The sequence below is a fragment of the Prionailurus viverrinus genome, chromosome E1 (genome assembly GCF_022837055.1).
Source record: "Prionailurus viverrinus isolate Anna chromosome E1, UM_Priviv_1.0, whole genome shotgun sequence".
Lineage (NCBI taxonomy): Eukaryota > Metazoa > Chordata > Mammalia > Carnivora > Felidae > Prionailurus > Prionailurus viverrinus.
Genome location: NC_062574.1, coordinates 45,760,046 through 45,783,517, shown reverse-complemented (window position 1 = coordinate 45,783,517; position 23,472 = coordinate 45,760,046). Strand labels below are relative to the sequence as shown.

Sequence of the window (23,472 nt, the reverse complement as noted above, 5' to 3'; positions counted from 1 at the left end):
ACCCATGCCCCCCATGCCCTCTACTCTCTACCATGCCTGAGACTTGCAACCCCAGAGGAAAACTCCCCCACCTCAGCCCCTGGGTGGTGCACTGCCCTGGCCTTTGGCGGTTGACTCCCAGGAGAAAAGTGCATGGTTATGCAACTGTGTCTCTTCTCACAGAGAGCAATGCTGTTTCAGAGCCCCAGGAACATCCAGTGCAGGCCGACTCTTGGCTGCTGGAAGGCTGGGGCTGGACAGGAAGAGGGCAAAGCCACCAAGGTTTCTGACAATTGTGGCAGTGTGAGCTCCCACCCTCTGAGAACTGAGATAAGCCTTCCTGCTGCCTCTTTGCTGGCTGAGGAGGAGTTCCCAGCAAATCCAGCTCTCAGGCCCCCTCTGTGAGCGAGGAGTGTAACAGCACCCTGGGCTGTGCTCCACGGTCTGGGAAGGGCCTGAGCCCAAGGTTGAGGAGGTAAGAGTGTGGATGCGTGAGGCCACAGCCGGGCATCCCCAAGAAGCCGGAAGTGGCGTGGCCACCAAGGGAAAGGAGGGCTGGCCGTACTTAGGCCCCTGTCCCCGAAGCCCTCTTGTTTACCAGTCAGCCAGCCAGAAGGGCTTTGGCCTGGGGTGCGGCACAAGTCGCCCAGAGAAAAGAGTCACAAAGTGCTTGAATTAGGGGATCGGAAGGGTTGTAAAGAAGGCAGGCCAGCTTCTCGGCCATTTTCAGAAAATGCCCACGGTTCTTTTCCCACGGAGGTGAAATGAGAATCTAAAAGCAATGAAATGTTCACGGTGGGTGTGGCCGCTCCCCAGCAATCAGAAGGGGGTGCCCTCTGCGGTGGTGCAGGGCCCTAAGAAAGGACAGGCATCAGTGAGGCACTAGGCTAGAAGAGACCACTAGGGAGAGAGGAGAAAAGTGGCCTGGTAAAAAGTGGGGGGTGCCAAGGGCTATTTGGTCCCCAGCAGGAACCCGAAGGCTCAGCAGCTCCATGCCAAGGAGCACAATCTTTCACTGGGGGCCCATGAAAATGTTTTAATTTCGTTTAAAATCAGACAAAATCAATGAACTTTTAGATTGAAGAAAATGTTTTAATATGTAATATTATTATGTGTGTCTTTATGTGAAAGCAGTCTCGCCCCCCCCCCCCCCCCCCCCCCCCCCGCCATGGAGAAAGGAGTCCAGGGAGGGAGGCAAAACCGTCTAGGGCCAGGAAAGTTTAACCCCGTCTTGCAAACCCTAACTGGCTTCTTCCATGCGGGTGCTGGGCCGGCTCACTCCTCTGGGCCACTCCTCTTCTCTGTGGCTCCCTCACCAATTTTCGGTTCTACCCCTTAGCCTGCAGAGCTCGAAAGCAAGAAAAAGAAAAGAAGGAACAAAGAATGCATAAGCCTTGGCACCAACTTCACTTTCTCAGCCATCTGTAAGTCCCGGGCCTCCCTTTTGTCTTGCTCCGGGCCCTGAGCGTTTCCAGACTCTTCGAAAGCCTGACCTGGGAGGGGAAACTGGAATCAACCCGTTGACCGACCCCCTCTTTCCAACACACCCTCCACCCCTGTCACGGGAAGGGTGGTGGGGGTTCCGGGCTGTGGGCGAGACTGGGAATCCGACGAAGCCTCCGAGAGAGGGGTGCGGGGCCGGGGCCGGAAGGACAGGCCGGCCGAGGGGTGGGGAGGGGCTCGGTGCGCACCTCTCCCCCGCCAGGCGCGGGGTTGGCCTCGCTGCCCTCCGGCGGGTCCCGCGGCCGCGCTGACGGACCGCGAGTCTGCGGGGCTCGCTCCCGGGCCTGGCTCGGGGCCGTCGCCGCCGCCGCCGCCGCCACTCCCCTCCCCGCGCGCAGGCTGTCTCCAGTCGCGGCCACGGGGTAGCGCTCGGCCCCCCTCTCCGCGTCTCCGCCTCCGCCTCCGCCGCGCTCGTCCCCGGCTCACGCGGCCCCCGCAGCTCCCGCTCGGCGCAGGCAGGAGAGGCTCTCCGGACGCCGAGCCCGGGAAGCGGAGGGCGGCGGGCTCGGCGAGCGGCGGCGGCTGCGGAGGCGGGCGGCGAGCGGCGGCGGCGCGGCCGAGGCGCCGGGGCGGGCGCGGCGGCCGCTGCTCCTCGGGCCCGGGCGGGCCGGCGAGCGCCGGGCGTCCGAGGAGGCGCCGCGCCCCCGGAGCCGGGGCTGCCCGCCGGGCTCTCCGTGCGTCTCGCCGAGAGCCCCGGCCAGCGCGCGGCGGAGGGCAGCGCCGCGGGGCTCCGTCCCCGGCCGGCAGGAGGCTCCGCGCCCGGGCGCCGGCGACAGCCCGGGCCGCCGAGCCCAGCAGCCGTCTCCGCCGCCCCGCAGCCGGCGCGGACATGGGCGCGCGGGGCTGCGCGCCGGGCCGCGGGACCCGCAAAGTTTGCTAGCCCGCTGGGCGCGGAGCCGAGGGCGCGCCCGGGCCCGGCGCCGCCGGGAGGGACCGAGCGTCCGCGGATTGGGCGCCAGGGCGGTGGAGCCGAGAGGGGCGGCTCGGCCCCGCCAGATGCCGCCTGCAAAGTTAGAGAGAAGAAAACTTCAGCTCCGGGGAGGTTCGGACCGCTATGCTAACCGCGCCCCCCGAAACCGGAGCCCCTGAAAGACGCCCCGCGCCCGCGTCTCCCGCCGCGCTCGCCTCCCGCCCGGCCCCGGGGGCCCGGCGCCTGGAACGGCCGTGACTGCGTCCGCCCGGAGAACCCAACCAGGGGGCGGGGAGGGGGCGGGGGGCGGGCAACGTGGCCACGGGAGGAAGTTTCCTGAAGTTGCCGGTTCATTCCGGAGCCCGGCCCGCGACCCGGCGGCATCGCGGAGGCCGCCCCGCCTGGGAGAAGTCGGAGTTGGGGTGCTAGAGGAGGGAGCAGCCCCGAATCCGAGAGCGGGCTTTTCCCCTTTCTCTTTGCTCGCCCCTCGCCTTCCGGGCGCGCCTCCGGGATCGGACTTGGACAGCAGGCGAGAAGGAAGGGGTCGCCAGCGCTGCCCCTCCCGGGCATCTACCAGCCCCGGGCCGGGGCCGCGTGGACAGTCTCCCCGGACGAAGCCGCGGGGTCCCAGGCCCCCACCCAGGATTATAAAACAGTGCGGAGGACCCCCCACCCGAGGCTGGTCATCATGTGGGGGCTGCTGGTCTGGACTCTGCTGGCCCTTCACCGGATCCGCGCGACCGGAGCCCAAGGTACGGAGGGCCACCCCCACGTGGGGTTGGGGAGGGTGCTGGAGGAGGGGGAGGGTGGCGGGGACTCGCTGGCCTCTCGGGGGCCTCCTGGACACCGGGCTTAGTCTGGGCAGAGCCCTCTCCAGGGAGTTTCAGGATCCCCTCCTCGAGTTTTGGGGGCTCTCTTTCGGGGGTGGGGCCGTCTTTCTGAGACTTGTGGCTTCCAGAGGAGGGAAGATGGGGGGCCCGTGTTGGGAGGCGTCGTCCGGGGTGAGGTGAGGGGTAGCGACCCCCACCCACCTCGGGTGCCCTCGGGCCGGCGTGGGAGGGGCGCGCGGTTCGGTGCCGACCGCGGCACCCGCCTCTCCCGAGCTCCTCAGGCCGGGCTCCGGGTCCCCGCTCGTCGTCCGCGGGAAGGGCCCCGCGGGGCACGCGCTGGCCGCCCCGCGGCGAGGGAGCCGGGCGGGAGGGCGGCGGGCGGGAGCCCGAGTCGGGCGCCGGGAGCCGGGTTGGTGGCCCCGGGAGGGCAGTTGCTGGGCCTGGCCACATACGGGAGCCCGCGCCCGGCTGGGGCCGCCGCTGGGGCCGGGGGTGCTCGGCGGGGCGGGCCTGGAGACGATGTCGCGCGTGCGGCCCGGACCCAGCGGGGGGTGGTGCCCGGGGAGGGTCTGGGGCGTCTCCCCTCCCGCCCCAAGACACACGCAGCCTCCTGCCTGTCCCTCCCGCTCCACCGGCCACTCCTGTCTCTGACCTGTAGCTGCCTGGATGGAGCAGCCTCGCGGTGGAGAAGAGCTGCTTTGGGGGTGGGAGCGTTAGGAGGGATGAGGAGGCGTGATCCGGACTGCCCCCCTCCAGAGGGCAGATGCCCAGACATCCCCCCCTCCGCCCCCCAGCCCTTGGGTAGGTCCCAGCGGGGGAGGGCGGCCGCACCGGTGCTTCCTTGCCTTTGGGGTTCGCAGATCCAGACAGTGGTGCCAGCGGTGTCCGAGCGGCGCCTGCTGGGGGCGGAAGGAGACGAAGCCTGGGCTGAGCTTCAGGACTCGCGGGGCCTGGCTTCCCTCTTCCAGGCTCGGGAGGGTGCCTGGACCCACCCGGGGGCGCCGGCATATGGAGGCTGCTTCTCAGAAGGGCCCCACCCCAGCCCTGGGGTCGTCTAGCGGCGAGGGTGAAGGGAGCCCACTGCGCCCAGCGTCAGGCAGTTCAGGGAGCCCGGATCAAAGAGATGAGAATAATCAGCTCTCACTCACAGGGTTGAGGGGAGGATTTTACAAGGTAATTTACGTTAAAGCACTTAGAAATTTTGTAAGGGGCCCTGTAAATGTAAGGTAATAAAAGTTATTATTAGTTTTACGATCATCATAAAATCTTCCAGCAGGCAGGGACCTTAGAGGTCGGCTTACTGTAGCAACCATTTAACAGAGAGGAAAACTGAGGTCCAGGGGGCGTTAAATGAGTTGCTGCTGGGTGTTCTGGGGGCAGAGTCAGGGACCAGGTGTGTTCTGGGCCCTTCTCTCCCTGGAACCAGGACCATCGGCAGCTGGAGTGGGTTTGCTAGGGCAGGGCCTTTCTTTTAAGGGTTCCAGGAGGACCTCGAGGCTGGCAGAATCGGGACAGGGTGTAGCTTCCCCGGGGGCACCTTACAGATTTGCTCTGAAAGCCCGGAGACTGGGAGGGCTCTGGGGGTGTCAGCCCCCGTCTGGAGGCATCTGACTTCATTGCTGTCCGGACTCCCACAGTGGCATGATTTCTGTGTGGCAGGTGGGCTCCCGAGTTCCCGCCCATCCAGGCCCAGGCCCATCAGGAGTCCCCAGGGCACCTGAGGGCCCTTCCTTCTGGGTCATCAAGCCTCTTTATGTCCCAGCCAACACTGTCCCATCCACCTGAGGCCAAGATCCCCTGGTCCAGTGGAAGTTAAGGCCGGGCCACCTCCTGTCTCTGTCCTCCTGCTAAGGGGCTTGCCCTGTCAGAATCGCTGAAGGTCTCTGATTGATTCCCCCTCTCTCTGGTTCTCTTGTTTGCTGCCTTTTTGAGTGAGGCTGCCTGGGTCCCCTGCTGCTCCCTTTGTGTTCTCTGGCTCTGAGAGAGTGTTTTCCAGAGTCCATGGGTACTCCCCATTTGTCTCCTGGCGGGAGACAAACTGTGCAAAGGATTGTGGGAACTTGGTCTCGGCCTGACTTGGGGGCAGTGCTGTGTTGTGTGTAGGGGCCTGGGGGGCGGGGGGGCGGGCAGGGGCAGGCCACGGGGCTGCGGGGTCCTTTCCTGTCTGCTTTGGGATTAGAGAGTGGCGTTTCTCCTTAGCTTCTCTTTTGAGTTTGAGGCCATGCCCTTCACCCTTTGGGGTACTTGAAGCCACGCCACTGTCCATGGCTTCTGAGCCCCTTCAGCCCTGTTCTCCAGTCATGACAGAATGAGGGATCAGGCCATGTACCTCTCTGGGACAGATCTCACGCTGGCCGCTGCTGGATTTTATCTAGACTTACGTTGGTGTTTTTCGGCTGCTGGACCTGGGCCACATCACCCACTTATACTGAAAGCCATTCGACCATTTCCCCCAAACCTCAATGTCAAGCCAGTTCGTATGCTTTTCCTCAACTAAGTGCGGTGATGTTGTAGAAAGAGGGATTCGAGGTATTTGGGGGAGCTCTCAGCAGGTGCCTGGCACTTAGGAGGTGCTCGATAAAGGGTAATTGTTGTAAGGATGATGATGGTTTTTACATTACCTGCCAGAGGACCATGAGGAGTAGCCCCGGCCACCCACCAAAAACACCACGAATGCCTCTCCTTCCTCTAAGATGCTTCTTGTACTTCCGGCTTCTGTGGCCCCATCGTCGGCTGTGAGTGGCCCTGCGGCCGTGTTGGGCTCCACTCCCACGTACTCTGACTCCAGATGCCCGGGGGAGCCTGGACGTGTGCATTGTCGCCAGCTTCTCGAGAGATTTTGCGGGTGCCACGAAAATTATTGTTGGCGCACATCCTGAGGAGGCCGAGGGGCCGGAAGGAGGGCAGTAGCAGCCCAGCCAGCCTGTCCAGAAGGTTCTTAGGAGAGCACGGCGCCTGGGGGAGGGACAAAAGGGGCTGTGAGCTGAGGGAAGCAGGCAGCACAGACCCCTGTATGAGTGTTGGCAGGCCCAGCCTCGGAGGCTCTTGAAGGCTCCAAGGGGAGAAAGTTTAGTGCTAGGAGCTAATCACAATAAAAGGCAAACAGCACGCAAGGGAGCGGGATGAAAGTTTAATTACATGGTGTGGCTAAGCTGTAATTATTAATTACTGACAGCAAAAAATAACTTATTGATCAGGGCCTCTTGCTAATTACCACAAGGCCGAGTGTCTTGCTTGCCTGGGGCTCAGCTGGTGCGTGTCAAAGCCCCACACAGGAGTGGGCCAGGGGGCGTCCCCGCTTCCCTTCGTGCTCTTCTCCCAGGGCCAGAGAGGCGGCTCTCTGCCCTGCATCCCTGTCTTCCTTGCCCCGTGCGCCCCTTAGCTTCAGCTGGGGAGTCTGGAACATTCTGGTTGTGGCCAGATGGGTGACACAGTTTGGTGTTTCTACTGGCTGCAGGGTTTCGCCCCTGCGTGGGAAGAGCAGCTCGGGACCCCTACCCAGAGGCTGAATCATGCTGGCAGCCCGACACCTGCCTCAGAAACCCTTCCTTTCGTGCGCGTGTTCGGCAAATAGTTATCGACCGCTCTCTCCCTTATGTCCTCTACTGGAAGGCCAGAGTAGGGGCCAGGAACCTGGTTCCATCAGGGAAGGGCGGCTGGGAAAGAGGCCAAATGCTTTACAGCAGTTCTCTGTTTAAACAGTGCCTGAACGGCCGACTTTACAATGATGTGTTAAACTGCATATTGGTATGCATTTGACTTTGTACCACAGGACACAGTTGGGCTGTAAGTTAAGCGGTAAGGGAGAATGAACTTGTTGTCTGTCCTGAGGACTAGAATGAAAGGACGTTGGACTTGAAAGAAACGAAAAGCCATCCAGCGTTGTTCTTTGCCGATAAGCCTGGGACAAGTGGCCATCTGGTGTCTGCTTGTATACCCCTGGTGATGGGGGACTCACTATCTTACGAAACAAGCAGGTTGTAAGACAGTGTCCCCGTGGCTGGTTATCCTGGGATTTGGCTGTGGTTGAAGAAGTCGTCTGATTGGCTGGAACACCTCCTCCCCGATCCTTCTGACTCCTCGCGCCTCGGGGAGTCAGGAGACTGAGCTGGAATTGATGTTGGGTGTTACAGTGCTGCCTGCGGCTTTTCCACCCTGGCTCCCCCTGGAGCACACTGCCACAGACGGACCTCAAGCTGCCTAAAGCGGTGGGAATTAGTCATCATAATTCAGGGCTTTGGGATGCCAATAGCAACAAATGGGCCAGGAGTGACTGCCGGCAGCAGCCTCACTGCCTGTAATGGAAAAGAAAACAAACCGGATGTTGAGACATCCTGGTTGCTCCTCGTGGCCGCCCCCTCTGCTGTGCACACGCTGGGCAGAGGGCAGGGCCAGGGAGCAGTGTCAGTGTCCAGCAAGGGGCCACCCAGGGCTGCCCAGGGTCCTGATGTGGGGGGTGGGGGTGGGTTGCACAGCTGGTCTCATCGGTCTCCCCAGCCAGTGTCTGGTCCAGAAAGCCCTTCCCTGAGCCCAGGGAGCCCTGCGGAGGCCCCTCTCCAGGTTTGGGCACCGACATGGTGCAGGGCTCCCGGCCTCTACCTCCACCACTGAATGACCCAGAGCTGAGACTCATCTGTAAATGTTAAAGATCCCTATGGCTGCCTCGTGGGGGGGGGGGGGGGGGAGGGTTTGTTTGTTTTTTTGTTTTTGGATGTTAAATGAGATGATCCTAATCACCGTAAACTGCTCCGAGTAACTGATAAGTGCTTATAACGCACTGGCCACAAGGCTGGGAGGATGTCACAGCCCACACCTCCTGCCTCCTGCCTCCTCTCCAACATGTCCACCCACTCTGCCCACCGCACTGACCACCTCCCTGTTCCTGGAACTGCCTGGTCTGTCTCTGGACTCCCACCTGGCATCTGAAGGTCCTGCTGTCCCTGCGGTCATGCCCAGTCCTCCCAGATGTCTGCAAGGCTGACTCCTTGTTTCCTTCAAGACTTTCCCCTAGTGTCCCTCATCTGTCCCTAAGCCCCTGAAAACATGTCACCTCCAAGAATGAACTTCTTCCCCTGCTTTACCTTCTCCGTGGCACTCAGCTTCACCTGGCATATATTGACTTGTCTATTTATTTATTGTTGGCCTCTCGTGGGGGTGGAGGCTGTATTTTATCCACTGCTGTATCCCTGGTCACTTCGGGCTGTGCCTACCATGGAGAATGAGGTCGAGGAATATGAATGAGCGAATGAAGAATGAATGAATGAATGAATGAACCCTTAGCTAAGGAATCTTTTGTCATCGGCCTGTCCCTCCTTCTCCAGCTTCCTCTCTGACCAGGCACCCACTCTGATGGGCTCCTCGGTACATCACATAAGCCACCTGCCGTGAAGCCCTCGTTACGCTGAGCCAATCACCCCAAGGATGGGAGCCCTGTCCTCCAGAGATTCCGGCCCAGGCTTACGCAGAACGGGGTAGTGTTGCTGTTGAGCCCAGAACCCCTGCTCAGACTCTCTCACCTTCACTCCCAGCTCTTCCTGCCTCTGGCCCTACAGCTGCTTCTGGCAGTCCGGCCTCTGGATTGCGTGACCCTTGGGTTCTTCTTGAGTGCCTACTAGCTGAACTGCACCTGTATGAAATTGGGAGGACACCTAGGGGGTTTGGGGAGTAAGGCCCATCCGTGCTTGGAGGACCCCTTTGAAATACATAAGAGAGAGAGGAAGTCGTGGCATCCGCAATTAAATGCTATAGCCCAGCTCGCTTCCCCTTGCAGCCCATTGGCCGGAACTGATCACGTGGTCGCGCCCAGTGGCAAGGCGGTGGGAAGCGCAGGCTTCCTTCCTCGTGCTGGGAAAAGAGAGGCGCGCTGGTGATGTCCAGCGTTCCTCCATAACCGCAGAGAGGACTCTGTGGTCTACAGAAGTGCACTGCATACAGAATTACTTTACTCCTGCCGGGGCCATCCGGAAAGCATCCCCAAGTTAGCCCCAGTCTGGTGCGATTACTTCCCAGGTTTGGGTTTTTTTCCCTTTAGCTGTTGAGAAGGGTCCTGCATGGCGGCGGGCCTTGCCTTGGAATTGGGGCGACCTGGGTGCAGGCTCCATCGCTTTGCGCTACCCCCGGGCCACTTTGGATTCGGTCGCTTACATCCCATCCCCGTTTTTCTCGTACATCAGTCGTGCCAGGGGAGGAGCCTGGCCGGGAGCGCAGGACCTGAGGCGAGCGGAGCCCTCCATGGAGCCTGGCCTGTGGCAGGGGCTCAGCCGGCTCACACAGCCAGCTGTGCCTCTGCGTTGGCCCTTCCACCTGGTCTCGAGATGGGATCTCAGGTGGCACGGAGTTCTCGGATTTCCCCCTGGGTATCTCTACCCGCATCTTCTTTTTCGGCTTGTGTTTCTCCCCCAGTTTTGAACGATCTGGTCTTTTCTCCCCGTGCTAGGATCACCAGGGAGGAGGCACAGTCATATTTGGTGTGCAGTTCTAGGTATTAGACAGCGTTAGGGGAAGTGTCACCGTTACCTCTGCCCTCCCTTGACTCCATCATGCGGGTAAACTGAGGCTCACAGAGATTAACTCCCCAATATTGTGTAGCTAGGAAGTCAGGATTTGAACCTAGGGCTCTGTGACCCCAGTGCCTGTCATCTTCCCATTCCCCCAGGCTGCCCTTGCCTCCGTGGCATCCTTCACTGGTACTTTCCCTGAGAGACACGACCATTTGCCGATGAGATGCCCATTCAGTTGTGTTGGCAGAAGACCAGGGCTGGCCCAGGGGACGCGGTAGAGTTTGAGAAAATAGCCCTGGGAGGGACACCTGGGTGGCTCAGTCGGTTAGGTGTCTGACTCTTGATTTTAGCTCAGGTCATGATCTCACGGTTCCTGAGTTCGAGCCCCGTATCAGGCTCCGTGCTGTCAGCACGGATTCTCTCTCTCCCTCTCTCACTGCCCCTCCCCTGCCCCCTCTCTCTGTCTCTCAAAAATAAATAAGTAAACTAAAACAAAAATAGCCTTTGGAACTCCTCCTCCTCCTCCTGATCCCCCCTGGCTCTTGCTCTATCCTAGCTGCGTCCTCACTGGGCCTCAGGTTGGCAGGATATGAGAGATCAGGATGCGAACCCCCCTGTGCCTCTCTGTCTTTCCCCTGTCCCCTCCCAGGGGACCCAGAGATGTTTGGTGAGTCTCCTTAAGGTCACTTGGGGCACTCACGACTGGGCTCCAGTGACCAAGCCGCACAAGAGTCTTTTAAACTGAATGGGGCAGGGAAGAGGCAATTAAAGTTTGATGCCCTGCAGGAAGCTATTAGTGACCTAGAGCAGTGATGAAATTTTGATGATATGATAATCCTAAGGGGAGGAAACGTTATTAGCCATCATGTGGCCCATTGAGGGAATTCAGCTTCTGGGGTAGCCATGAGGGACTCTCAAGGGCCTGCTGGAGCCAGGACCCTGGAACCCCAGGCCCTGCTGCCAAGGGACACCTGGTCTTGGAAAGGTGCAGGTGACGGAGGCACTTGTGTGGCTCAGAATCTGAGGGATGGTCAGAGGTATGGCTGGGCACCTGGACGCTTGAGTTGTCGCCACATGGTGGGAGTCAGTTATGGATCTGCTACAGATGCCCCATTTCTTGCTCTGGGCCGTGAGAGCCAATCCAGAATGTGCCGTCCGAGCGTCCCAGTGGGACAGCACAGGCCTCTGAGGAGCTTGAAATGTGGATGACTCCCTGGGTTCAAATCCTACTTGTCATTTACTGTCTGGGTAACCCTGGATGAATCAGTTGCAGAGCCCATCTGTGCCTCGGTTTCTTCATCGGCAAAGCAGGGATAACAGGAGTCCTTACCCCCCTCCGTGGGGTCATGACACGGTTTAATAAGATCTGCTGAGTTCTCAGACAGCAGTCAGTGTATAGTGAATGCTGTATAAGTGCTTGTCATTGTCATTTTTGTCACCATTTTGGTGTTGGGGAAGCAGGGTCAGCTGTGGGCCTGCAATTGGACATGGGTCATGTTCTGAAATGCCTCTGCTGCCTTTATCCCTCACAGACCAGCCAGTGGCATCTAAACGTATGCTATTACGGGCTTATTCATTCGGTTAAGACATTCTCTGGCTCCAACTTAAAATGCAGATACACCGCAGAGAACCCACATGTTAAGGGGTTATTAGCTGTTCAGGCCTTAAGGTGAATGTGTTTATTGGATCCTTTCATAAAACCTCAAATTTCTGTGTGTGGCTTTCACAGCCAAACTCATTTTTTTTCTTCATCCCAACCTTCGAAGGAGTTTGGGCAGAAAGTGTTCACATTATTAACATCGATTGCAGTGAACTTCGGACACTTGCTAAGGTCACTCGATGTGTAAGAAAGTGACGGTGAACGACGATGAACACGGGTCACCTGCCTCCCAGGCCGTCGCTTTTGGTCTGGTCAGGAGCAGCTCACCGTACTGCTTGGCTTGACCACAAACTTTGCCCCAGCTTGGCTGGGTGAAAAGGGTGGGGCACGGGGTGCGGCCGGGGGTGGCCTGTCCTCTCTGTAAGGGAAGTCAGACCCCTCCCTTGAGACCGCATCTGCTCTCCCACGGGGTCTTGGTGATAAGATCTAAACACTGAGGCCTGTCAGGTCAGACCCTACCTACAGGCCTTCACTCCAGGGGCTTTGCTACTGCTTTTGGTCTCAGTGTCGAGCCCCCCACGGTCTGGCCCTCCGTGTGGCTGCAACCTCCCCTCCCCTTCCCTGCCACGGCCCTCCACGTGCTCAGCTGCCCCACCCCCCGGAACCCCTCAGCCCCCTCCCCTCTCCCTCACCCTGCGCCCCTCGTTCTCCCCCAAGGTGCGCCAGCTAGAACACATCCCCCCAGATGCCTCTGTGCTCTCAGGATGCCGACGGTCTAGATGTCTCATTTGGCACTTTGGCCTTGTTGATTCTGAATTATCTTTTAATGTGCGTGTGACTGATTTCTTTAATTATAAACTCCTTGAATTTAGATAATAACCTTCATCAGCAAGGGTAGAGGCATTAGACATAAATTGTCGTTCCCAATTAATGAACTTAACCCTTTGAAGAAGGGCGCTGCGGGTAATGGTACCATCAGGGTGAGGGTAACAGACGTGATGCCGTGTGGGCCTCGGATCCCGAGTCCCTTTGGGCCTCCGTGTCCTCACTGGGGAACGGAGGGCCATAAACACTGCGTTTCCGAGCTGTAGGGTGATGGACTTCTGTGGTGGAGGAGGATAGACACAGGCCCCAGGCCCCGGGGGAGCTGGCCGTGAGCCTGAGGCTGCCCGCTAGCCCCGTGACCTTTTCCTCCTTTATAGGTTCTGTTTTCAATATACGAACATTTGCATTCTTTTCCATAGCCTATCTGAATTCTATTTTAACACACAAAGGGTATTTTAAAGCCAACGGATGCTGCTAAAGGAGGTGTGGTATGTCTGCCCGTGGCTTCCTGGACCCCCTGGGATAGATGTCAAAACTTGGTTTTGAAGAATTTGAATCCAGTGATCTCTTGGGTCACATCGTCTGTAGGATTCCAAGATGCTTGACATATTTCAGCCATTTATAGTTAAAAGTTTCTGTAATGTTTTGTAGACGTATAGTTCCCCCTGAGGAAGCAGGGCCCCAAACATAATCAAGCCCGGGCCAGCATAACCGTCCACCGTGGCGGTGGTGGAACCTTCAAGGGCATGGGCGGTGGGAATGTGAGGCTGTCAGCCCCTCGCTAGGTGATCCTGACGCTTGGGTGCTCAGAGTTTTCTGGGTCCTCCCTCACCTTCCGGCTGTCTGCTCCATACCATTCAGGATTCAGGGGTCTGGCTCCCGGCCTCTCCCTGGGCTGTCCCCCGAGCCCCCTTTTCATTGCAAGCCACCCAGCCCAGCGGCGACGCTGTTGGGGCAGGGCACTGAGTGAGGGCACGGAGGGTCACCTTAGTGAGAGGCGTTGGCCTCTGTGGTAAGTTATGTCCACTGCACAGGGGTCTTTCCCGTGGAGATGCTGGTGCCTTCCAGAAGAGCTGAGGTTCCTGGACGCCATCCCCTGGCAAAGCAGGGTCTTACTGGAGTTGGTGTCCTGCCGTGGCCCAGCCAGCACTCACTAAGTGTTCCCAGTCCGATTCAGTCCCTTCCTCGAGATTTCTCTTGAAGCTGAAAGCATCCGTGCACTCCCAGGCTCCATCGGGCGGCCAGCTGTCTCCATCACTGTTTATATCTCTCGCTGCCCTGGCCCAAGGACTTGGCACCTAGAATGGGGGACGTGTTGCTGCCCTGAGACCGTGCCCAGCACTCCGGCCTTCTTGCTCAGTCAACCTTGAAGCCTTCTCCCCATGGACAGCATGCTTATTGGCCTCACACAGCTTTGGCTGGCTCAGCCCAGCGGCCCTTGACCTTCCCATTGGGACCCCTTTTCCCTGCCCCGGCAGAGCAAATGCAGGCAGGCGGTGGGTCGGGGGCAGGCCATCGTGAGGCCTGAAGCTGCCAGGGAGGGTCGAGAGGACTTCCTCGTTAGCTCTGGCCCAAGCTCATTATGGGGCTGTGCATCACTGGGTGAAAAATGGTTGTCGTCGGGGCGGTAATAAATAGGCTGCTGTCAGTGTTGATGTGATTGCATTAATGAACAGAAATCAGCCAGGGCGAGGGGAGATGCTTCTGGCTGTGGCTCCGGGTGGCTGGAGAGCTGTGTCCACTGCTTGCTGTCCCTTGCCCCAGGAGGACAGCAGCCAGGGCCCGGGTGGGAAGAAGAGAGGTGTTGGCATTTAACCCCTTTCTCCTAAGGCCTTGATGGATGAAGAACCTAGAAGGTGCTAGAGACCTCCAGGAAAAAGGAACATTGTTCGGCCCCAGGGAGTGAGCTGGGTGTGACGGGGGGGCCCCCAGCCTCAGCCCGGGCCTTGGGCAGAGAGAGGGAAGCAGGGCCAGCCGAGTGGACCACTGTGCTTTTGATGGCTCAGCCTTCCGCAGAGCCCGGGGTGAGCACACCCGCAGGAAGGCGTGGGGAGAAACACAAGACCCATTGTCCGCGCCCCTTGCCTGCCACCTCGCCTGGAATGTTAGGACTTATTGTCTGTCCAGGAACTTGGAATGTCCAGCCCCAGGGTGCAGGGAGCAGGCCCCCAACTCCAGCTACTCTTGTACCTCTGCCAGGGAAGAGCTCAGGGCCCCAATCCTCTGAGCCCAGGCTCGGTGTCAGAGCTGAAGCAAAGACGTGCCTCTGAGACGCGGGCACGCAGATGGGGGAAGGCAGCGGCCGCATTTAGGGCCAGGCCTCGGGGCACCCCAGGATCGAGGGAAGGCCAAAGGAGTGAGGGGCACCCTCAGATCTGGGGCCCCAGGAGCACATTCTTGGAGCTCTGGTGTAGCCTGCCTTGTGATGGAGGTGAGAGGGTGGGCCGGAGCAGCGGGGCTCACATCGGAGGCTGCATTCAGTTCCCGTGCAGGGCTTGCCCGAATGCACATTCCCAGGCTCCACCCCCAGAGCTTCTGGGGTGGGGGCCAGGGGCTGGCATTTCTGACCAGCTGCCAGGTGATGCCGCTGGTCCAGGGGCCGCACTTGGAGGAGGTCCAGCCTAGAGGTTGGAGAAGTCCGGTTGCCATGGTGGTGGCTGTGCTGAGTCCCTCCCGTGGAGGCGGAGGACCTCCCTGAGCCCGCTGCAGGCCTTGTGTGCGAGAGGGGCAGACCACCACTCCTTCCCTTCTTCCTTCCTCACCACCAGAAGCTCTCGCTCTCAATGCCCGTCCGTAAAGAAAGCAAAAAGCCAGCCCAGAGGCCTCCTCCCTGGGGGAGGAAGGGCGGGCCGTGAAGTCATCACTGGCTGAAGCAGCTTTTGCTAGAAGCTCAAAGTAACCCGGTGCGTGGATGGATGACAAAAGCCTCGAACCTCTGTTGGCTCATCAAGCATTTTCTAAGCACCTATGGTGCCCCAGGCACAGTGCCTGGGATCCAGCAAAGGCCAAGTCAGGTCCCTGCTCTCAAACTGTTCACGGGCAAAAGAGGGCATGAAGCACGTGGCCGCGAATATAGGACAAGTGTGCCAGGCGCTAAGTACAGGTGGAATCGGGTGATTGGGCGTCTGGCGGGGAGACCTGAGAATGCTGCCCCAGAGGAGGTGATCTTGAAGCCTAGGTCTTGTGGGGTAGGAGGAGCCCCCATCTTCCTTGGGAAATCCTGGAGGCTTTGTTTTTGCTTTGCCGTAATAAGTTGTACCTATTTAAAGAGTATAACTTGGGGCACCTGGGTGGCTTAGTTGGTTAAGCCACCGACTCTTGATCTCATGCTCATGAGACCGAGCCTCGAGTTGGGCTCCATGCTGGGTGTGGAGCCTGCTTAAGATTCTCTCTCTTCCAGGAGTGGGTGGCTCAGTTGGTTAAGCATCCGACTTCAGCTCAGGACGTGATCTTGCGGTTCACAAGTTCCAGCCCCGCATCAGGCTCTGTGCTGACAACTCAGAGCCTGGAGCCTGCTTCGGATTCTGTGTGTGTTTCTCTCTGCCCCTCCCTCACTTGCTCTCTCTCTCTCTCAAAATAAACATTGAAAAAAAAAAGATTCTCTCCGTCTCCTTCTGCCCCTCCCCAGTGTGCTCTCTCTCTCTTAAAAAAGGAAAAAGAGTATAAATTAATCATTTTGACACATGTGTAACCTGTAAAATCACCACAAAAATCAAGATAATGGGCATATGTATCACCACCCAAAGTTTCCTTGTGCCCTTAGTAATCCCTCTCTGCCTAGTAGAGATCATTCTTTCCCCCAAATGTATATCTCATTGTGGCAGTCTTTTTTTTTTTTTTTTTTTTTTTTTTTTGCTTGTTTTAAACTTTCCATTCAGCACTGAATTACCTCCACACCTTTGTTGAAAATCAGTAGTCCGTCTCCGTGCAGATCTATTTCTGGACACCGTATCCTGGTTCATTTCTCTATTTGTCTTTATACGAGTAGCACACACTCTGGCGCTTGCTGTCGCTTTTCGATGAATCTAGCTTGAAACAAAGTAATGTTAGTTCTCTGACTTTGTTCCGTTTCAAAATTGTTTTGGGTCTTCTAGATCCTTTACGTTTCCATATGAATTTTAGAACCAGCCTGTCTGTCTTTAGAATCGGTTTACGTTTCCACTGGGGCGCCTGGGTGGCTCATTTGGTTAGCGTCTGACTTTGGATCAGGTCGTGATCTCACAGTTCATGGGTTCGAGCCCCACTTCAGGCTCTGCACTGACAAGAGCAGAGCCTGCTTGGGATTCTTCTTTCTCCTGCTCTCTCCCCGACTTGTGCTTTCTCTTTCTCTCTCAAAATAAACAAAATAAAATTAAAAAAGAATTAGTTTACATTTCCATATGCATTTTAGAATCGGATTTTCCCCCCGAAAACCCGCTGGGGTTTCTGACCAAAACTGCATTGATAAAATAGGTCAGCGTGAAGGACCCACGTCGAATCTTCTGGCCCACGAACGTGGGATTCCACTCTGTTCTTTAGCTCTTCGGTTTCTCCGGGTACCGTTTTATGGATTTTGGAGTACAGGCGTTGCACATTTACCCTTAAATATTTCATATTTTTGATGCAATTGTAAATGCTTTTTATGTCGACTAGGAGCTGTTTGTCTCCAGGATATAGAAATGCGGTTGATTTTGACGTGTTGATCTGGGACTCCGTGACATGGTTCGACTGAATGATTAGTTCTAGTAACTTCTTTGTAGGCTCCATTGGATTTTCTACATAGGTGATCGGGTTTTCTCCGAATGCAGATGGTTTAACTTCTTTTCCAATCTGGATTTCTTTCCTTTCTCGTTCTTGACCCCTTGCACTGACTAGAGCCTCCGAGGAGCCTTCATTTTTATCCTTTCAGTTGTTAAGCGGCTCCCAGGCAGCAAATGCACACCTTGGTGGTGGCTGACACTGAGGTCAGGCTGTGTTGGCCTCATTCTCGAAAGGCCTCCTCACACGTGTCCCCAGCCCAGACGGTGCTTATGTTCAGGGCACACACATCTTTGGCATCAGACGTCCTGTAGAAACTATGTGAGCTTCGGGAGGGGAGCAGCAGTCCAAAGCACAGTGACTGTGCCTCCTGTCCACGTGGGGGATGGTCACATGCATTTGGGGCTTGTGGCCTTCCTGCCCCATATGCTTCCTCGGGCCCTGGGTCCTGGAGCTCCCTAAGGGGCAGTAGGTGAGCTACAACCATAGGGCAACTCAGAGAACCACTAAGGTCAGATTATAAAGGGCTCCTCATTATATAGAGGAGGACGTGGGACCAGGAGAGCCCAGTGAGGTGTCCCAAGCCGCAGAGCTTGGGAGCTCGGGGCTTCCTGCCCCCTTTGCGGGCTCCATCTACGTGTGGTGGCCCTTTGGTTTTCACCGGTGCTGCAAGCCAGCCTCTGGCAGGGCTGTGATTCTCTGAACCTTCTTTCCAGTTCCATCGGAGCTACGGGATGGTCATATCAGCTAAATTGGGAGCTGCGAGGGCTGTGCTCCCAGGAGCCAGGGAAGCTGTGAGCTGGGGCGCTGGAGGTCTGGGGGCAGATGTCCCCAGGGCAGCCACGGCCTTTGCTGGGGGAGGGAGGGTGGATCAAGAGTCAGCCACTGGACTGTGGATTTGGAAGAGGGGCCACCTGCTTACCTTTCTTCCGCCCGCCCCAGAGTCTCTGGAGTGTGGGGGGTTTCACTAGCCCTTTGCCGGATGGGGACTCAGGGACGAGGCACAGATGGCCGCAGCCAGACCCCTCACTCTCCTTTCTTCACAGCGGCAGCGGGTTGCCGGTTTAGGGACAAGCTCCCTGGCACACCCCTGGGTCCCCCTCTGCTTCCCCAGCTTCTAGCCCGAGACAGTTGAGGTCACGCATGGGGTCGGGGGAGCCTGCGGCTCAACTCTGGACAATCAGCTTCTGGAGTCACCAGACTCAGGGAATAGTGCGAGCTCCTGGTGAGCCAGATGCCCTTCCAAATGCTTTACACAGATTGTCTGGTCCTCTCAACAGCCTTTGAGGAAGCCTACCTTCCCCCTCGTGTGGATTAGGAAATAGACCCAGAGAACTCGAGCAGCTTGCCCAGAGTTGAATAGCTTGTAAGGGGTGGCCTCAGGAACAGGCCCGGGCAGACCCAGAGCCCAGGTTCTCACCCACCCGGCCGTGCTGGGAGGCCGAGGTCCCGTCTGCGAAGGCCTTCTCTGTTTTCTCCTGCTTGCCCTCTAACTGCTGATGAATAGAACAGCCTGGCCCCATTTCCACAGCTGGCCCATAATTTGGCCTAGTTTGGCCACTTACGGGCTAAATGAACTTGGCCAGATGACTTTGCTTTTCTGAGCCTCGGTTTCCTCTTCCATTAAAGTGTGGATTTAAGACGGATAAAACTCCCTCACACTCATGGGGTGATTGGGAGGCTTGTCTGAGATAATACGTGGCCACAGCCCTAACACAGAGCCCAGTACGTGGAATATCACTGTGAGTCACAGGGGCTCCTGCCGGATCCCTGTCCCCCGCACCCCACACCGTGCTCCTGGCCCATCTACCAGAGACTGCCAGCCTGTGACAGCTCTGCCTGTGACCTTGTGTTCGTCTCCCCCGCAGCAGCAACCCCCCCCCGCCCGCCCCCCCCCCCCCCCCCCCGCCCCCAGGGACCTCAGGTGCATGCCCTGTCCGGCATCCGCAGTTCTCCATGACTTTTCCACACGGAACAGGACGTCAAGAGCGTCCTAGGACTCCGCCCACATGGAAGGTGTCGATGAAAGTGATCCGGTCCCATATGTACGCTCATTGTCATCATTGTCCCGTATTTGATTGACCTTCAGACATCAATTACAAGACACATCATTATTTTATGTGTCATTAAGAAAGAAAAGATACTGCCATTTAATCTGCAGTAGGATGCATTCCGACTCCAGAGATATAAAAATGCATTTGGAATCCAGAGACTGGGTCAGAGCCACCGTTTACACAGCGCTAAGCCCTTGCCAGGCTCCGTTCGGAGGGTCCCGCGTTTATGGTCACACGTGTTTCCCCCACACGGATCTGGGTTCGACCATCCTCTCGACCACAGAACGGGCCGGTGGAGTTGATTCAGAAAATGCCCAATGTCACAGAGATTTCTTGGAGATCCCTGGCCTCCAGCCAGCACCGACTCTTGTCGGTTGGGCCCAGGAAGGGCAAGACAGAGAAAGATTGAGGGTTAAGGGGCCACCCCAGTAGACTGGACACTGCCCTTCCATCCCCCGCCCTGGGACCCACCGTAGAGCAGTGACCCCTGGGTGTGCCCCCGACACTCCCCAGCACTGTCCCCTCCCCCAGCACTGTCTTCCTGGAATGTGCTGGGCCTAAGGAAGCCTCTCTCCCCGTCCTGCCCCAGGCTCCACATTCCTGCCTCAGCTCTGCCTCATGCCAGCACCTGTCTCCTGGGGGACAGTGGCCCCAGAGGAATGAATGTCTGGCTTTGGCTCCTCACCAGGCCTCCCCTCTGAGCTGGGACTTCCGGGCCAGGCCAGGGCTTCTGAATCAACTCTGCTTGGCTCTTCTCTTCTTTGGCCAAGCCCAAAAGCCAAGCAAAGGGCTCGGCTCTAATTACATGGAGACCCTGCGACAGCCTGGCACGGCTGAGCACCGTGCATCCGCCCAGCCCTCAGGCTTTGGGCGCTGTTGGCGGTGGTTTCCTTGGAGAGGCCAAGGCCCTGAAGACAGCTGGCCTCTCTCCTCCTGTCCCCAAGCCCCGGCCAACCCGTTAGTCTGTCACCACAGGCAGGGAGGACATGGAAGCTATCCTAGGCCCCCCTCAGGCACCGTTCTGGGGTGTTAACTTACTCCGCCCGCAGAAGGCCCTGCCTTTCTGGAGACTTCCTTGCGTGAGTGTTCCAGGCCCTCGGGCTCTGGCCTGCCCTCCCCCAGGCAGCCCTCTCTAGCCCAGGGCCGCATAGTTGCCACACCCGAGGGGCGTCTCAGAAATAGGGCCCAGCCCGGGTGCCATCTCTAACCCAGTGGCAGGACCAGTAATGCAATTTGTGGAGCCCTGTGCAAAATGAAAGTGCGGGCCACTTGTTAATAAATGAAGACTTCCAAGATGGTGACAGCAGGACATCCAGCGGGGTCAGGGGAGGGTGTGACCCTCTAAGCATGGGTCACTCACCGGGAAGCCGGCCCTGCCCACCGGTGAGACCCTTCAGGGACTCCCCTCCCCCCCCCCCCCCCCCCCGCCGTCTTCTGGGTCTGTTTTCCTGTCTGTAACAGCAGAGTCCAGCCACCTAGGGTCCTTTTTCCCTCCTGTGGGCTTCCCTGGGCCCCCAGTACCTCTCCTTGGGCCGGAGATGCTGGGGCTGTCTTGTCTCAGGCCCTGGTGGTGAGAGATAGGGTGAGGCAGAATGGTGAGCAAGCACAGAGACTCCTCTGTGAAGTTGGCCAGCTCTGTCTGGGAGATTGTCTCCATCGTCATGGGCACGCAGGAGAATGGAGGGGAGGGGTCTGGAACTCAGCCCCGTATCTCTGGGGCCTGCTTGTCCGGTCCTGCCTGGTATGCACTGTTTGTCTGTCTCCTGATCCCAGGGAAGCCACGTACAAAATGCCACAGTCTCCAGAGGCTGGAGCACACATGGGTTAGAATCCTGGCCCTGCTTGCCGGCTGGCTATAGGACCTCAGTGAGCCATCAAAGCATTGCCAGCCTCAGTTACCCCATCTGGACAATGGGGCAGCCATACATACTGTTCAGAAGCTATCCATCCTCTCAGGCCCACGTTCCACCTTCCCTGTTGACTCTTTGACGGACATCAGGCAGATCCTTCTGCCACTCTGGATAGACTCTCCTCCGGTGGTCGCCAGTGGCCTGGAGCACCTGGCACGTAGTAGGTGCTCAGTAAATACTGGTGACTCTTAACAGCATTACCACCACCACCACCACTGTTAGGGTTGTGTCTTCCCCAGAGGAAGCCAGGTTCATTCAGGGCTTTCGGAAGCACCTGTGCTTGGCGTGGCTGAGAGGGGACCTTCCGCCGCTCGGAATTTGTTAGAAATGGAGACTCACAGGCCTTGTCCCAGAGCTGACGGATCAGAATCCCTCCTAAGGAGGTGGGAGGTGCTCCTAAAATATGTGCTGTTGGTTCTCTCAGCTTTCGTGGTGCAGGTATGGAGAAGCCGCTGGTCACTTTCGAATCCCAGTGGCCTGTGCTCAGAGGGCAGATGTCCTCTGAGACCCAGCCCCAGCCCCTCGTGGCAGACAGGACTGGGAAGCATCTGGGGCCTGAGCTGGCCTGTGTGCTATCTCTAATGCAGGAAGGAGAGCCTGGAATCACCCCCTTAAGTAAACAAAACTGAAAATCCTCTGGGGGATGAGTGCAGGAGCCCTCCTTTGAGAGCTCATCTCTTATTTACGGGCAATTCCTCCACGGCATGGATTCATTAAACATCACAGAAAAGCAGAGAGCGGCCCCGCCTGACCCACAGGCATGTGGAAGCTGAGAGCACCAGGGTCTGGGAGGAGGTCGGGGGCAGCAGAGTTGACCCTGCGAAGCCCTTTCCACTCATCCCTGCTTTTACAGAGCAGAGAGGGAATGGAACCGGGTGAGGGTGTTGTCTTATGTCCCCGGTCCCTCCTCCCTCTCAAGCTCTGTGGCGAGGCCCTCTCCCTCCTTCCTGCTCTGTCCTGCTTTAGACATCAGGCAGAGGGCTGGGGTTCCCTATTCCTCTAGGCAACTAATTGATAGGGCCTCCAGCAGTTTCCCGAGAGAGAGAGAGAGAGAGAGAGAGAGAGAGAGAGAGAGCGCGCGCACATGGTGAACTCAGGTTGTAGATAAGAGGTAGGACCTTCGGGCCAGACTGCCTCCTTGGCTGTAGGCAAGCAACCTAGCCTCTCTGAGCCTCAGTTTCCCGATCTGTAAATTGGGGGTGGCAGTACTTGCTTCTCGAGGTTATTGTGAGGAAGAAACAAGGTTTTTTTTAAATTTTTTTTATATATTATTTATTTTTGAGAGAGAGAGAGAGAGAGACAGACAGAGCACAAGTGGGGGAGGGGCAGAGAGAGGGAGACACAGAATCCAAAGCAGGCTCCAGGCTCCGAGCTGTCAGCACAGAACCCAATGCAGGGCTCGAAACCATGAACCGTGAGATCATGACCTGAGCCAAAGTCAGTTGCTTAACCAACTGAGCCACCCAGGCGCCCTTCTTAAAATTTTTTTTAATGTTTATTTATTTTTGAGACAGAGACAGAGTGTGAGCAAGGGATGGGCAGAGAGAGAGGGAGACACAGAATCTGAATCAGGCTCCAGGCTCTGAGCTGTCAACACAGAGCCCGATGCAGGGCTCGAACCCACGAACTGTGAGATCATGACCTGAGCCAAAGTCGGATGCTTAACTGACTGAGCCACCCAGGCGCCCCAATAAGTTATTTTTTGTAAAGCTCTCAGGAGAGCTCCTGGCATATAGTTGACAATACGTAAGTGTTTGTTTAATAAATCAAAATGATATAGGAAGCAATAATCAAGCGGAAAAGAGATGCCTTCCCCTCTCGGGGAGTCCAGGAAGGCGTTTACAGAAGATGGGGCATTTGAACTGGGATGCATGCTAGGGGCACCTGGGTGGCTCAGTCGGTTAAACATCCAGCTCGTGATTTCGGCTCAGGTCATGTTCTCACGGTTCCTGAGTTTGAGCGAGCCCCGCGTGGGGCTCTGCACTGACCGCGTGGAGCCTGCTTGGGATTCTCCCTCTTTCTCTGCCCCTACCCACTTGTCCACTCTTGCTCTCTCTGTCTCTGTCTCTCTCTCTCTCTCAAAATAAATAAAAACTTAAAAACTTAAAAAAAATGCATGCTACTTGGGAGGTGGAGCCATAAGCTCAGGAGGAGAATTCCAGGCAAAGGGCACTTGGAGCGCAAAGGCATAGAGGTGGCACCATTAGTCAAGTGCAGGGCCCGGGAGGTGGAGGGGCGGCCCCTGCTACCTCTCCCAGGGATGACAAGGAAGAAGCAGATAGATGGTCAGGGCCCTTGAATTTCAAGCTGAGGACTTTGGAGTGCAGGGCCCCAAAAGCTGAGAGCCAGAACCAACGCCAGCCTAAGCACAGTGGTGCCCGTGTTCTTGGGCCACCCTAGATCTAAGAGCTCCCCTGAAGAAGCTGGTCCTCCTGGGGCCCTTGTGCCATGGGGGGAGGGGGCGAGGCCCGCGAAGAAAGGATCACCTCTCCCTACTCTGTCCAGGCGTCCTTTGCAAGTCACTTCCCCCTACCAGGTGATGAAGTGGCAAGATTTCAGCCTGTGCACCTGTCACAGGGCTCCCTGCCTCCCTCCACTCGAGGAAAGAAGAGGAGAAAGACCCA

The 23,472-nt window shown here is 57.6% G+C and overlaps 1 protein-coding gene across 3 annotated transcripts in view; it reads left to right on the top strand.

The window, feature by feature from the left end:
* The first annotated feature begins 2,302 nt into the window (after positions 1 to 2,302).
* The window catches only part of SDK2 (sidekick cell adhesion molecule 2), a 266,484-nt gene continuing 245,314 nt past the window's right edge, over positions 2,303 to 23,472 (top strand). For all 3 annotated transcript variants that reach the window (XM_047833518.1, XM_047833516.1, XM_047833519.1), the window contains exon 1: positions 2,303 to 3,144. In XM_047833518.1, coding sequence (XP_047689474.1) covers positions 3,081 to 3,144 — 64 coding nt within the window. In that variant the 5' untranslated portion in view covers positions 2,303 to 3,080. The remainder of the gene's footprint in view (positions 3,145 to 23,472) is intronic.